The sequence below is a fragment of the Calonectris borealis genome, chromosome 2 (genome assembly GCF_964195595.1).
Source record: "Calonectris borealis chromosome 2, bCalBor7.hap1.2, whole genome shotgun sequence".
Taxonomy (NCBI): domain Eukaryota; kingdom Metazoa; phylum Chordata; class Aves; order Procellariiformes; family Procellariidae; genus Calonectris; species Calonectris borealis.
In genome coordinates, this window is record NC_134313.1 from 719,476 (window position 1) to 733,863 (window position 14,388).

A 14,388-nucleotide genomic window follows, 5' to 3' on the forward strand; every position below is an offset into this window, starting at 1 on the left:
TTGTATCCAAAAGAGTTTAATGAGAAAGGCCCCAGGAGTCTGTGTGCAGGAGCGGGAGCGACGTTCCCGGCAGAGCGCGGTGGTCCCGGTGCTGCCCCTCGCCCGCAGGGTGCTGGTGTTGGGTTGGGGGTGCGCAGGCCCTGGGCAGCAGCTACGTGTAGAGCCGGACAGTGCCGTCGGCGCCGGAGGAGAAGACCCAGGGCTGGGTGGGATGGAAGAGCACGTCGAGGACGCCCAGGTCCAACGTCAGCACGTGGCCCTTCAGCACCTTCACGGGCACCAGCAGCGGGTTCTGCAGCAGGTCGCTGTGGTGGAGGAGACAGGTCAATGCAGGGCTTTGGCTCCCTCCCTCCGACCTCCCTGCGGTACCCCCAAAGTCACCCCACAAGCGCTGCCTCCCTGCCCGAGGCGCAGGCAGCACCGCACCCTCCCTGCCCCGCAGCTCCTCCAGGGCTCTGCCGTGCCGCAGTTGCCGGAGGAGAGGGGAGCCGGCACCCAACCCCCGTGGCTCCCCCCCCACGTACTTGTAGACCATGCCGTGGCAAACGATGACAGTCCCGTCGTCCGAGCCCGAGGCGAAGAGCGGGTAGTGCTTGTGGAAGGCCACGCTCCGCAGCGCTTTCTTGTGGTGCCTGCAAAGACGGCGGGTGCGACGTCAGGGCACGGGGTGAACGCTCTGCCCCGTCCCGACCCTCGGCCGGGGCACCTGGGTCTGCGCTCGGCCAGGCTTTATGGACCCCAAGCTCTGCTGTGATAACCGTATGTATGGGAGGTGAGAGGGCAACTGGGACAGACTGGGACCAGCTGTGGGCAACTCAAACCAGCCCAGCACCTACTGCTGTAGACGCCTTGACCTGCCCTGGGCCCCAGGAGAGCTGTGGTCACCATCCCCCACCCCGGCACACGAGAGCCGTGAGACACCAACAGGTTGTGGGCAGGGATGGCTGCTCCTGGCACAGCCCCGATGGGCTCCATCCTGCTGCCAGGTCCCAGGACAGGGAACAGCCCCGGGAAGAGGCCCCATGGGGTTTGGGGGGGCTGCGGGCAGGTTAATGGGGAGCAGGCAGAGGCCGGCCGTGGCGCCGGGGCTCACCGCAGCAGCTGGTAGGGTCTGGTGGAGAGGTCCAGGTCGAACCAGGCCAGCTTGCTGTCGTAGCTGCCGCAGATGATGTTGTCGCCTGTGAGAGGGAACGGGGTATTACTGGGGTTGCCAGCGAACCCCCCCAGTGTCCTGCCAGCACCCAGAGCCCTGCCTGCACCCCAGGCAGCCTGCCTGAGCAGGACACTCTGTACCGGCTTACGAGACCTGGCAGCTCCTCAGGGCACACAGGCCACGTACCTCCAGGGTGGATGGCCATGCTGGACACCCATTTGCAGTTCGTCATCAGCTTCTTGGTGAGCTCCTGCTTGAGGAGGTTGTAGACGCGGACGTAGCGCTGGGTGGCCACGAAGAAGTAGGGCCGGATGGGGTGGAAGAGCACGCACTGCACCAGCCCCTTGCTCTTGCGGAAGGGGTTCTGGCTCCAGCGCTTGCTGGTCTGGTGAATCAGCACTTGCATGTTGCTGTTGTCGGAGACGACGCTGGCGAAGTAGTCGCCCTTGCCGTGCCAGGTCACTTGCTTCACGGCCTGCGGAGAGCGGGGAGGGGGACAGCCACGGGTCAGAGCCATCAGCGGGACGGCCCCACGCCTCCCCAGGGAGCAGCCCCCGGCCAGCCTGGCTCCCGCGGGGGCCCCCCGTCCCTACCTTGCTGTGCTGGACGAGCACCCGGACGCCTTTGCTGTGCTCCTCCACGGTGGCCATCACCCACTGCACGGGCTGGACCCGCTCCTCCTCCGGCTCCACGTAGGACTCGAGCAGCTGGTCGGTGGCCCCGTAGAGCAGCTTGTCCCCGAGGCAGGGGTTCACCAGCAGCACCGACTGCTCCCTGCCGTGGGGGACGAGTGCATGGGTCAGGGCACCGCCGAGGAGAGGAGACCCCTCTGCAAGCCCTGTGCTGCCACGGGACGGCCCCAGCACAGGGCCAGGGCCACGGGGAGGGACGCGTGGGCCTGGGTGAGCGGTCAGGCCCTTCCGTAGGCCAGCAAAGAGAGAAGAGGGAGAATACAGGGCAGCTCTTTCATAGCCTGAATGCCCCAGGGAGGATGCTGGGGACTGACTGGTTCCTCCACAGCAGAATGACGGCCACCAAACGAAGCGGGAGGCAGGGTCACAGCGAGCAAAGGTGGCTTTGCACAATGCAGCAGGGCCATCCTCGCTGCTGGGGATGCCACAGGTTTACAGGTGGTCCTGGGAGGCTGGACAGGCTTTGGGAGAGGACGTCCAGCAACCGCTCCAGCGCAGGGAGCTCCTGGCTGGAGGATCGCGAAGGCCACGCTGGGACACTCACACGCAGATGGCCACCAGGCAGACGGTGGGGTTGGGGTTCCAGGCTACGCTCTTCACCACGCCACCCACGGGCAGGGTCTTCATGCAGCGAGCCGTGCACACCTCCCAGAACCGCACTGTGCAGTCATCGGAGCCTGCGGGACAGGACGGGGTGGGCCAGGGCCAGGGCCAGGCACGGCTCCCCCCAGGGACGCTGCGCCAGGGGCTGCCATGGCTCGGCTCAGCAGCACGGGGCTCCAGGGCACATCCCCAGGCCAGAGGGGAGAGCAGCCCCGTGCCCCGCAGCACTGGTCCTGCTCGCAGCCTTTGGGGAGGAACACGGGGAGCAGCAAGAGGACGCAGCAATGCCCCCGCGCCCGCGACTCCCCAGCAGCTTCTCCGCAGGACAGCGGCTCCAGCACCATGAAGGCGAGACGTGACCAGGGGCTGCTGCCGAGAGAACAGGCCCCCACCCCGCTCCCTCCAGCTCCGTGTCTCTGCCCGTGGTCCCCCCTCCTGACGCGCACGGCTCCCGGCACAGCTGCCGTGCTGGCAGCAAGCCTGGCTCAGCTCGGCACGGCATGGCGCGGCCCTGTCTAGCTGCGAGACGCAGGCAGGCAGCTCCCCGGGCAGGCAGCTCCCCGGGCAGGCACGGCGGGAGCAGGTAGCCGGCGGCGTGCGCGTGTCCCCGCAGGTTGGGTTATTTTTAACGCCTGATCTCAGCCACTTTCCCAGCCCAGGGCCAGGAATTCCACGTTGTGCAACCAACCGACACCGCGGCCACCGGGAGCTGGCAGCCTGGAAACTCCAGCGCTATAAAAAGCACATGTGCCTTTGTGGGCTGTTAAACTGCCATCTGCTCTCCATCTCCAGCCTCCGGCCGGCCGCGCAAAGCTCCGCGTTTACTCCTCCAGCCTCACTTTCTCCACTGCTGAGCGGGAGGGACGCAGGCTCCTGGGTGGGGTCCCGAGAGCGGCTGGAAAAACCCACGGAGCCTTCTGGAGGCAACGCGCCTTCCCGCAGGCTGGGGGACACACGCTGCCTGCTTGGGCAGCCGCAGGACTCCCAGGGATGCTCCCAGCCTCCTGCCGCGGCTTCCCCCACAGCTGCGCACCCGTGGAGGGGGCGGGCAGGCTCCCTGGCGCCCGACGGCTCGTGGGAACGCCAGCTCTCAGACGTGCACAGGGTGGCAGCCTGGCTGCCCCGAGCCCCGCACTGGCATGGGGTGACACTGGGACCAGCTCCAGCGCTGGGGCCAGGCCAGCAGAGCCCGGCGTATCGGGATGCCCCGCTCTGGGGAAGCGAATCCTCACCTGACACCAGCCACTGCCCGCTGGGAGAGATGCTGAGGCAACGCACCAGGCTGGTGTGCCCACGGTAGACCTGGGGAAGGAGACGGGAGGCGGGTGAGGGCCCCACACAGCCCAGCGGCTCCTCTGTGGGGACCTCTCCCCGCTGCCCCGGGTTCCTCACGGAGGGAGAGGAGGCCTGGGGTCATTTGTGTCTAGAGGAAGGCAGAGGTCTGCATGCGCCGACCGCCCTGCGTGCCCAGACCTGGGGCCCCTCCTCTTTTCCTGGGGCAGGTCCCCTGCGCTGCCCATCTGCACCGGCGCCGATCCCAGCCCTGCCTCACCACTGCAGGCAGGACCCCGCTGCCGCCTGGCTCTGCCCAGCACGGGCTGCAGGGCAGGTCCTCTCCCTCCGGGGCAAGCAGGCAGCAGCTCTGCCCAGAAGAGCCATTACGGGCACAAGGGCATGCCACGTCTGACCAGGGCTGGCTTGGGCACATCCCGCTGCCACCGGCGTGCTCACCAGCCCCCCGGCTCCGCACATCCACTCACCAGGGCCTGGGTGGTCGGGAAGGGCTGCAGGTCCCGCGGTTTCGGCAGCTTGGGGATCAGGTCCTCCGGGTCCACGTTGACCTGCGAGAGGCAGGCGGTGAGACACACCCAGGCTGCACCCGGGCCCCCCGGCGCTCCCCCGGCACCGGCGCTGGTGCCCTCGTGCAGGGGCTGTACAGCCCCGCAGCCCCAGGGCAGGCTCCGGCTGCAGAGCCCAGGCTCAGGGCTCTGAGCCAGAGCGGGTCACAGGACAGCGCTTTTGCAAGCACGGGCACGGCCCTGTCCCAGCTCAGGAGCTCTGCAGCGAGCTGGGACTGGCGTTGCAGGTAGGTGAGGGGCAAGAGGGCGTTAGGAGCAGCAGTTTGTGCCCCAGAGCATCGTGGTCCCCTGACCAGCTGGGTGGCATCGGGGCATACACAGGCTCGAGCAGAGGCCACTCTGAAACGTCCCCAGGCCACCCGGGGTAGGAAAAGCCCTCACCCGCATTTTCCTCTGGCGCGGGCAGAGGTAGAGGTCCAGGCAGCGCTCGAAGCGCTCGTGGATGAAGCGGGAGTAGGCAGGCACTGCCCGCAGGCACCGGTACTGCTGGGGCACGAAGTTCAGCTTCCGCTCGGCCGGCTCCTGCTGCTCCCAGGCCAGCTTCTGCAGGGCGGAGGGGACCCGGGTGAGCAGGGCTGGCAGGACCCCCGGATGGCGAGGTGCCGCTGCCCCAGCCCCGACGCATCCCCCCGAGCCCAGCAAGAACCATCCTCGAGCTGCTTTCTCGCCGGCCAGCACCGTGCTGCTCCGCGAGACACCGCGCTTACCCCCTCTGCCCCAACGCTCCCCGGCTGCCTCCAGCCGAGCCCTCCTCAGCCTGCCAGGGTTTTGCTGCCCGTTTTCGCCCGCGGGCTGAACGGGCCTCTGGGCGCAGCGTGCCAGGATGAACCCCACAGCAGGACACCCTGCAGTAGTTTAGCTTGGAGGCTGTACCTTGCCGTCGCAGGGACACCCTGCTCCCTGGGAGGTGGCCCCACTTCTGTTTTTATTCAGGGGGTTGAGGAACCTTTGCTTTCCTTTTCCTTGCAAGGTCTTGACTCATCTCGACACGACGTGGTCTCTAGGGTGCCCCTCCAAGGTGCAGCACTTCCCCCGCTGCCCTCCCCAGCACAGCCTCCCTCGGGTCCCGGCACCTACTGAGCCCCCCGTGTGCCCAGTGCTTTCCCCTGTGGCTCCTGGCCGCTCACGGCCCCCCCTTACCTCCTCCTCGCTGAGCAGGTACTCGGGTGGGGGGTTGTAGGACTCCTCGTGCCCAGGCAGCTTCATCTTGGGGGCTGGGACGTGCATCTTGTGGCGGCCCAGGATGGAGTTGGGATCCTCATGGGCCCAGAGGTCGTAGTACGTAGGTGTGTCGTCCTTGGGCTTCCGGGGCTTGATCCAGCCCATCTTGATGGCGTGGACTAACTTGGAGACCTGTGGGGCAGGGAGAGGTCAACCCCAGGAGCCACAGGACTCTGCGGGCTTGGGGAGGAGGAGGTGCGGGATGTGAGGATGGAAACGAGAGCCGCCGAGCACAGCTCTGCAGCCCTGGGAGCCCGGGGGGGCTGCGCAGGACGGGAGGACTTGGCACGGGGACACAAACTGCTGCAGCAGGAACAGTCGTGGGGGTGGGTGGGCCATGGCAGGGACAGGAGGGACTGCCGGAGAGGAGAACAGCCGCAGTCAGCAGCCTTCAGCACTGCTGTTTGCACGGGGGCTCCAGTCACAAGCAGAGCTTGGCTTTGTGCTTCCAGCTCACCCAAGGTGCTGTCAGACCGCTCACCTTCTCCTTCTCGATGAGGGAGGGGATGAAGCTCCGCTTGTCCGCTGGGCGATTCGTCACCGGGTGGATCATGACCTCGTGGGTGAAGAAGTCAACGGCCGGCTGGGGAGACACAGACCCGTGTGGCAGCGGCGGCCGCGCTGCCCCTGCCCATCCTGGGGCAACCCAGCGCTCGGAGCAAGCGCAGCGGGTGTGCCATGACCCTACCTCGTAGGGGTTGAAGTGGACATCCCCAAACTGCCCTTTCTGGAGCCGATGCACCAGGTCCACCTGCTCGTCTGTCAGCTTTATGTCTGCACCCGTCATCTTGTCCTGGACCGTTCGCCTGCAGGGAACCAAGTGGGGCAGGGTTAGGGCTGGACTGCAGCCTCCGTCCCTGACGGTGGTACAAGCCCCGCTACCTTGAAGTGAAGCCCCGGGCTCCCGAAGCCGCACGCCAGAGTCACACGGGGAGACCTCCACAGCCCTGCGCTCCGGGGAGTCGGGGTGTTTCAAGCCCCGGTGTGCGCGTGTGCGGACGCACACACTCCGCGCGGCGAGCACGTCGCACCGTGCACCGACGCGGCCTTCCCCGATGTGCTCACCAGTAGTCGGGGTTCTCCATCTTCTCCAGGAACATGTCCAGCTCGTCCTTGTTCCGGATGGGCTTGTAGATCCTCTTGCCCTCCAGGTTGTAGCCGATGTGCGGGAAGTCCTGGTACCACTCCATGGGGATGTTGCCCACTGTGTTGCGAATGTCCTGGAGGGGAGCGGAGGGAAGTGGTGTGAGGGGAGGGCAGGGGACGCCGTTGCAAGCAGATGCACCCCTGGGTGCCAGGAAAGCCGTGTGATGTCTGCCCCCCTGCCCAGGGAGGGCTGAACCGCGCTGCCCCCCCCTTCCCCATCTGCAGGCACTGAAGAGCAGTAACGGCACCCGGGAGGGGCTCTGCCTGCGCCTCGCAGCCAGGACGGCCCGAGCCCTCCCAGCAGGAGCCAAGCAAACCCCGGCTGCGAGCTGCCGATGCCCGCTGCCGCACTGCGCTGCCCCAGCACCCACACGCTGCAGGCGGCTGGGGCGGCACGAGGCTGGAGCGGGGTGCACGGGGACGGGGGAGGCTGGGAGGGCAATGACTGAACCCCAAAGCTGCAGTGGGGTGCGGAGGTCTGGCCTGCGAGCACGCCTCCAACCCCAGCACCCTGCACGACTGAGCTGCGCTTCGTTAGGGGGGTGCAGCCCCTTCCTCCAGGCAGAGGACGCAAGCGTCAAGGTAAGCAGCGCCTGGGCTCATTTACCGCAGCAGGAAGGGTTTAAAAACCTTTTCATGGCTCGATGAGTGGGACCGCCGGAGCGCGGCGTTGGCTGCAGCCAGGCTTCAGCTGCCTGCTGGGGCGCGCGGGCAGGGGCCTGCGGGCGGTCAGCAGCGCCGCGGCTGAGCACATTCCTGCGTCCGTCCCGCAGACAGGAGCGCGCCTCACATTTTCCGATCGCCAGCTGCCAGGCCTGCTCCCCCCGCACACGCACGCACGCGCAGGCACACGCGCACCTGGCCGGCCGCTGCCTTTCTTGGCTGCCCGTACCGGCAGCAGGCAGCTGCCCCCAGCGCACCGGTGGCTTCTTCCCTCCCCTTGGCTCCGTGGCCACCGGGGTCTGCACGTGGCCACGGGTCCCACAGCCCCGGGGCAGGAGCAGCCCCTGGCATCACGGCGCGCTGGTGGAGCGGGCCAGCCGCCACCACGGGCACGTGTCAGAGATGCTGCTGGGCTCCACATCTCCTGTCCCCGACACCGGTGGGGAGTGTGGGGGACGGCTGCCCCAGTCCCCACGAGCAGCTCGCATGGGGACACGCTGCGGAGATGAGCTGTCCCTGACCTGCTGTGGTCCTTGGACCGACGGAGGCTGCAGGAGACGGGGACAGAGGAAACATCGGAGCTGCTCTGCTTCCCTTCGTGAGGCTGGGGGCAGGAACCAGCCCGAGGGGGCTCGCACTCCCACCAGCTCCGGCTCCCCAGCGGGACCTGCTGCCCCAGCGCAGGGCTCGGAGGGCTCGGAGAGGAGCGGCAGAGACAAAGAGGCCCCAGAGAGCTCATCTGGGCACCGGGGCCTGATGCCAAGCCCACAGGCGGAGAGGGGGCAGACGGGGAGGTTTCGCTCTGCACTCCCCTGGACAGGAGCGAGGGGACGTTCGGCAAAGGGAAAGGGGGGAGATTCAAAATCGCTCTCACTCAACCCGCAGCCCGGCAGCAGCGCTCGCGGCCACGGCAGTCCCGGCGGCGACTGGGCGCTTCTGTGGGCAACGCAGACCTCCAGACTCATCACCATTGACAGCAAACCCACGGCGTGCCTTGGGGACGGAGCCCCTGCAGCTACACGAGGGCAGGGTGCGACCCGATGGGTGTCGGGCAGGTGGTCCTGCCTGGCCCCCAGCGCCAGCCCCTGCTCCTCGCCCGCCCCGGCCGCATCCTGCCCCTCGGGGCTGGCCGGGTCGGGCAGGAGCGGGGAGCGAGAGCCCTCCAGCCTCTCCCAGCTGCCCTCGCGTTGCAGAATGCAGAGATCCCGTCCCCAATTACAGCCACAGAGGGACGAAGGTGTGAAGGCGACCTGTGCCCCGTACACCCCGCAGTCAGGGGTCACCCTCGCCCCGCGGCACCATCTGGTCCCCATAAACACTTGCAAACGACACGGAGCCTCCCACGGAAAGGCGCCTGGAGCCCATGGAAGGCAGAGCCGGCAGGAGCCCCCGGGGCCATGCCGGACCCATCCATCACTCTCTGAGCAGAGTCAGCGCAGGATGTGCGCAACCTCCCTGGGGGATCTGGGCAGGAATTTTCCCCTCGGCATCAGCAAGGGCCGGCCCGGTCCCGGGAAGCCGCTGCTGCACTTGGCTGGAGGCTGCGTGCTGCTGGGGTACAGCCGAGAGCCCGGGGGCTTCCTGGACCACCTGGGACTGACCTGGCAGAGCCCCTGCATCTGCAGGCTGAGCTCCCCGGGGTCGCTGCCCTCTGCAGCTGCCCAGCTGAGCCCGTGCAGACAGACAGACAGCGGGATGCCGAGGCTCTGGAAGCCTCATCCTGCGGCTGGCAGCGGGAAAGCCGTTATCCAGAAGGCCTCCGGGAGCCCGGCCCAGGCTGCTCTGCACCCACCCGTCCCTGGGACGCCCCAGCACGGCCCCAGGAGACGCCAGTGAGGTGCCCGACACCCACAGCTCTCCTGGCCGCAGGCAGCCACACCACCTGTGCGGTGGTGCCAGCTCTTGGCCAGGCAGGAGCTTGCAGCCGTGTCTGCCGGGGCTGGAGCTGGGATTTCTGCAAAGAGCAACGGGGCAGCAGCCGCCAGCTCCCCGAGGGGCTGCCAGGCAGAGGCAGGAGCCCCCACAGGCACAGGGACGGCTCCATCCGACTGCCCACTCACAGCAGCGCCTTGGACCTGCACAGGACGAGGGAACGGCGACGGGGTCAGTGACAACGGCCACTTGGTGCGGGCTCCTGTTCGCAGCACCGAGTGTGACACCGACGCTCCCGGGCGGCACGAGGCACGCTCGCCAGGCAGAGGTGTACGGCTGTCCGTCCAGCCGCACCCCGCTGTGTTTCTAGCAGAAGTACTTGCTCCTGGAGCAGCGTGCTCATGTGCTCACACCGCTGCACCGCTCGCTCGGTTGCAGGGGTCCCTACCGGCAGCGACGAGGCCGGGGACGCAAGGCCCCGGCAGAGCAGGAGTTCAGCAGCCACACGCGGCACCGAGCCTCTGGGGAGAAGCAGGGGAGGGGACGCAGCAGTCCTGCCCGTGCGGCCTGCAGGCAGCGATGCTGGAGCCGCTCTGCTTCACCTCCGGGGATGCAGACAGGCTGGGCAGGGACAGGCTGGGCAGAGAGCGAGAGGGCACGAGAGGGTCGGCAGCACGGATGCCCAGGTGATGACACAGGTACGGGGATACAAACTGTTTCTCTGGACTCTGTGGCCGGGGGATCACAGCAGCTTTGCCCTCCCTGCCCTTTTACCCTGTGGGATGCTCTCGTCACCCTGATGAACACACGTTACAGCTCCACTCACGAAAGTCTTGAGCGGGGCCGGCTCTCCAGCCGTGGCAGAGCAGGGCTAGCTGCAGCCTTCAGCTGCAGAGACACAGTCAGCGCAGAGACAAGCAAGTATTTTTAACACCCCGGGCTGCTGCGCAGGGAGCGCTGCCTTGCCTGGAGCCTGGAAGCCCAGACTGGGCGTCTCTTCCCGAAGGCCGGCTCAGCTCCGCCAGGAGCTGCGGACTTGACGCAGGAATCCCTGGGCGAAGCTCTTGCCAGGAGCACAGACAGGATCCCAGCAGGCCTGGAACATTTTCCCCTCAGACGCCAGCCCCAGGGTCCCGTGCTGGCCGTGCGGGAGCACACCCCGGCTGCACGCTGCGAGGGTGCTCGGGACCTCCTGCCCCAGCCCGGACCTCGAAGGGGGAGATGCCCCATGCGGCAGCGGCCAGGCAGCACCTGCCGGCATGGCCCGGCAGGGATGGGCTCAGTGCCGGCAGGATGCCCCGTGCACTCGTCCCATCCCCGCTGCTTACGTGCCCGGCACAGACACCCCAGTGACTGCTGGGGAGGACACGAAGAGGCCCCGACCGGGCGTCCCTAGCTCTGGTTGTTCTGGGGCAGGGAGGAAACCCCAGAGCCATCGGGTAGGTCAGGACCAGGGTCTCAGCCCCGACAAAATGCTGTACACGCCGGCTGCGGCTCCCCCACGGGGCTAATCCCCAGCGGTGGGATCCACGGCCTCCCCCAGCCCAACCCCCAGCGGTGGGATCCATGGCCTCCCCCAGCCCAACCCCCAGCGGTGGGATCCATGGCCTCCCCCAGCCCAACCCCCAGCGGTGGGATCCACGGCCTCCCCCAGCCCAATCCCCAGCAGTGGGATCCACGTCCCCCCAGCCCAACCCCCAGCGGTGGGATCCACGTCCCCCCAGCCCAATCCCCAGTGGTGGGATCCACGTCCCCCCAGCCCAACCCCCAGCGGTGGGATCCACGTCCCCCCAGCCCAATCCCCAGCGGTGGGATCCACGGCCTCCCCCAGCCCAACCCCCAGCGGTGGGATCCACGTCCCCCCAGCCCAACCCCCAGCGGTGGGATCCACGGCCTCCCCCAGCCCAACCCCCAGCTGTGGGATCCACGGCCTCCCCCAGCCCAACCCCCAGCGGTGGGATCCACGGCCTCCCCCAGCCCAACCCCCAGCTGTGGGATCCACGGCCTCCCCCAGCCCAACCCCCAGCGGTGGGATCCACGGCCTCCCCCAGCCCAACCCCCAGCTGTGGGATCCACGGCCTCCCCCAGCCCAACCCCCAGCGGTGGGATCCACGGCCTCCCCCAGCCCAACCCCCAGCGGTGGGATCCACGTCCCCCCAGCCCAACCCCCAGCGGTGGGATCCACGTCCCCCCAGCCCAACCCCCGGCGGTGGGATCCACGGCCTCCCCCAGCCCAACCCCCGGCGGTGGGATCCACGGCCTCCCCCAGCCCAACCCCCAGCGGTGGGATCCACGTCCCCCCAGCCCCACAGTGCAGTGGAAGGAGCAAATTCCTCCCAGACGGAGTTTCTTAACGGTGCTGAAGCAGCCCAGTAGCAACAACCCCGTCCCTCCCCTCCGCTCGCCTCCCACCCACCCACTCGGGCGGCGCGGCTGCCTCCCGTGTCGTTAACACATCGCCTCCGGCGAGCCGCGTCCTCCAAGCGAGCGCGGGGGAGTCTGGAGCCCCGAAGCGAGGGACTGCCGTCACTCAGCCTCACGTCTGGAAGTTGTTCTTGGATGGGCCCTGGGCATTCCTAGACGCACATTCCTGGCAGCTGGAGGGCCTCGTAGGAAAGATTCTTCTCTTGAAAATATCCGGTCCACGTGGAGCAGAAAGGGGACGGGGCAAGCTCAGCCCTCCCACCCCCCACCCTGGAGACCACGGCAGCGTGCCCGGGCACTGGCGGGGCGCAGGGGATCCCGGGACCACGGCAGGAGGACGTCTCATGTGCTCCCCGAGGCGACCGCAGCCCAGACTCCAGCAGTGCTGGAGAGGGCTCTGCACCCCCAGTGGCACTTCCCGTAGGAGGGGGGTCCTCGAGGGGTCCCGGCATGGGCATCGGGCACCCTCTGTGGGGCGGGAAGCTCTACAGAGCCCGGGGTCAAGGTGTCTAAGCCACCCCAAGCACCCCACGCTCTGCAGGGCTGTCAGCTGGGGAGGGCAGGTCCCAAAGACGGGGAGAGGCAGATTTAAAAGGGACCAGGAAAGCCCAACTGCACCTCGGCCCAGCACCTCGGGCCAGGGAGCAGGGCGAGGCAGGCAGCCGCTGCGGGCAGCAGGCAGCCGCTGCAGGCAGCACCTCCTCTGCAGCGCAGCAGTGGCGTCACTGCAGGCAGCCAGGCCAAGCTTCCAGGTAATAAAGCCGTGGCAGGGGATGGATCGCAGCAGGGAATTTCAGGCTTCTCGGCCATGGCTCCGCAGCTGTGGCCTCCCCAGGAGAAGGCGCCCACACCAGGCTCTGCTGACCTGCCAGGCCTGGGAAGACGATGCCCAAATCGGGACATCATGGAAGCTCTCCGGGAAGCCAGGAGAGCCGCAGAGCCAGGGGTCGGGACGCTGCGATCTCCAGCGCCAAATGCCTCTGCTTATTTAAGACCGAGCCCGTGCCAGGCCTGGTGCTCCGGCCCGACCCAGGGCTGAGCGTCACCTGCACGCAGGACTGCTCTCCATCCCGGTCCGGAACCGGAGGAGCTGGGCCGCAGGGAGACGGACGTGCGTCTCCCCAGGAAGGACAGCACAGGGAAAGAGCCCGGGGATTGCACTTGGATAGAAGGTGCTAGAGAAAAGCAAGATCATTAGCGGAGCTAAACGAAAGCAGATGCCTACAGGAGCCTGGGTTTCCAAAGCACACATGGTGAGCGCCCAGCGCTGTGGAAGGAGATGACAGTGGCTTGGATTTCAGAAGCTGCTGAGACTGCTGATGAACTGTGGTAGCACACTGCAAAGGTGAAAAACACTGGCTCGGAGTGACAACACCCCGCGCAGAGCTCCTGCAGGGGAGCGCGCTCGGGGGGATGCACTGCTCACCGCCGAAACGGAGGGGAAACCCGAGACTCCACAGCAAATGGCAGCTCCCATTTCTGGCCACGTTAAAACGCCGCTTATCAACACACCACAAAGTGCACTCGAGGGCCGTGACGCGGCTGTACCAGCGGAGCAGCAAGGTCTCGCCCGGCTGCCCCCGGGGCTGCGTGCAGGCAGGGCTGGAGCTGCCGCTCTTGGGGCTTGCCAGTGCCCCCCTCACCAAAAGCAGCCGGTGCCCTCCCGCTGGCAAGGGGAGCGCAGTCCATGGGGCTCAGCCTGGCCGACCCTGCTGCAGCTCCCCAGGCTGGGGTTTGCAGTCGCCCTGCGAGGGGACGACGCTGCCCTGAGGGACCCCCGAGCAGGGCCAAGCGGCAGGAGCTCTGCCGGGTGGGAGATGTGCCTGGGCTGGGGCAAGAGCAGGCTTTCTCCAGGCGCCGATGCGCAAAGGCAGAGCGCGCAGCCGAAGGGGGCAAGCTCCCGCTGCCACAACTCACATTTTCCGAGGTACGGGGCTGGGGCAAGGCAGCCCAGAGCTGAGGCAACTCCCTGCCGGCTCCGGCACGACCTGCTCCGGTGCTTGGAGGCCCACAGGTTCCCTGGAGCCATCCTGGGTGCGGGGTCCCGGCTCCACACCTCGGGGACAGCTCTGTGGCCCAGGATGCTGTGGGGACTCCCACGTGCCTGGCCCCAGAGGAAGAGGCTGATGGCCTTCACCAGGGCCGAACCCCTCTGCGGCCCCCTGCCTCTGGGCCAGCAAGCTCCGGAGCAGCCTTGCAGCACCTCCGTGGCTGCGGGCCCAGGATCTACGCCATGAAATCAAGCGGCCCTGGGGCTGCTCTGAGCCTGCCTGCCTGGGGCTGCCACCGAGCCAAGAGCCTTGCAGAGCAAAGCCGGGGCTGGGTCGCCGGGCTCTCCGCACGAGCCCCTAAGCTCACCTGCAGAGCACAGAAAGGCCTCGGTTTCCTTTGGTCCCGGGTCTGGGCACAGCCAGCCAGGACTGCCCTGCCGAAGCGGCAGCTGCTGGGGACCCACGGGGACCCTTGCTGGCCCCCCCAAGCCCTCTGTCCCCAGAGGAGCCTGCTCGAGCTGCGGGCGTGGGCACGATGGGCCGGCGCGGGAAGGGGAGCAGGGGGTAGTTTGGGGCAGGATGCAAAGTCGACCCTGCCAGCAGGTGCTGGTTTCTGCGGGCTCAGCAGAGCCGGCGCGGTTACGGGGACACGTAACGGGGAAGGAGCGGGCTCCGCACCCGCACACACCTATCAGACTGAGAGGGACACAAATGCCGTTCTTGATATCTGGGGAGGAAGTTAAAGCAAATTAAAGCAGCAGGCG

General features: G+C 67.6%; 1 protein-coding gene across 2 annotated transcripts in view; it reads right to left on the bottom strand.

The window, feature by feature from the left end:
• BOP1 (BOP1 ribosomal biogenesis factor) overlaps positions 1-14,388 on the bottom strand; it is a 71,876-nt gene continuing 57,488 nt past the window's right edge. For both annotated transcript variants that reach the window (XM_075140979.1, XM_075140980.1), the window contains 13 exons: positions 6,594-6,748; positions 6,217-6,334; positions 6,010-6,111; positions 5,448-5,660; positions 4,689-4,850; positions 4,209-4,289; positions 3,681-3,750; positions 2,390-2,522; positions 1,747-1,927; positions 1,340-1,628; positions 1,094-1,178; positions 525-632; positions 1-305 (listed from right to left, as the gene is read on the bottom strand). In XM_075140979.1, the coding sequence (XP_074997080.1) occupies positions 152-305; positions 525-632; positions 1,094-1,178; positions 1,340-1,628; positions 1,747-1,927; positions 2,390-2,522; positions 3,681-3,750; positions 4,209-4,289; positions 4,689-4,850; positions 5,448-5,660; positions 6,010-6,111; positions 6,217-6,334; positions 6,594-6,748 (1,851 nt within the window). In that variant the 3' untranslated portion in view covers positions 1-151. The remainder of the gene's footprint in view (positions 306-524; positions 633-1,093; positions 1,179-1,339; positions 1,629-1,746; positions 1,928-2,389; positions 2,523-3,680; positions 3,751-4,208; positions 4,290-4,688; positions 4,851-5,447; positions 5,661-6,009; positions 6,112-6,216; positions 6,335-6,593; positions 6,749-14,388) is intronic.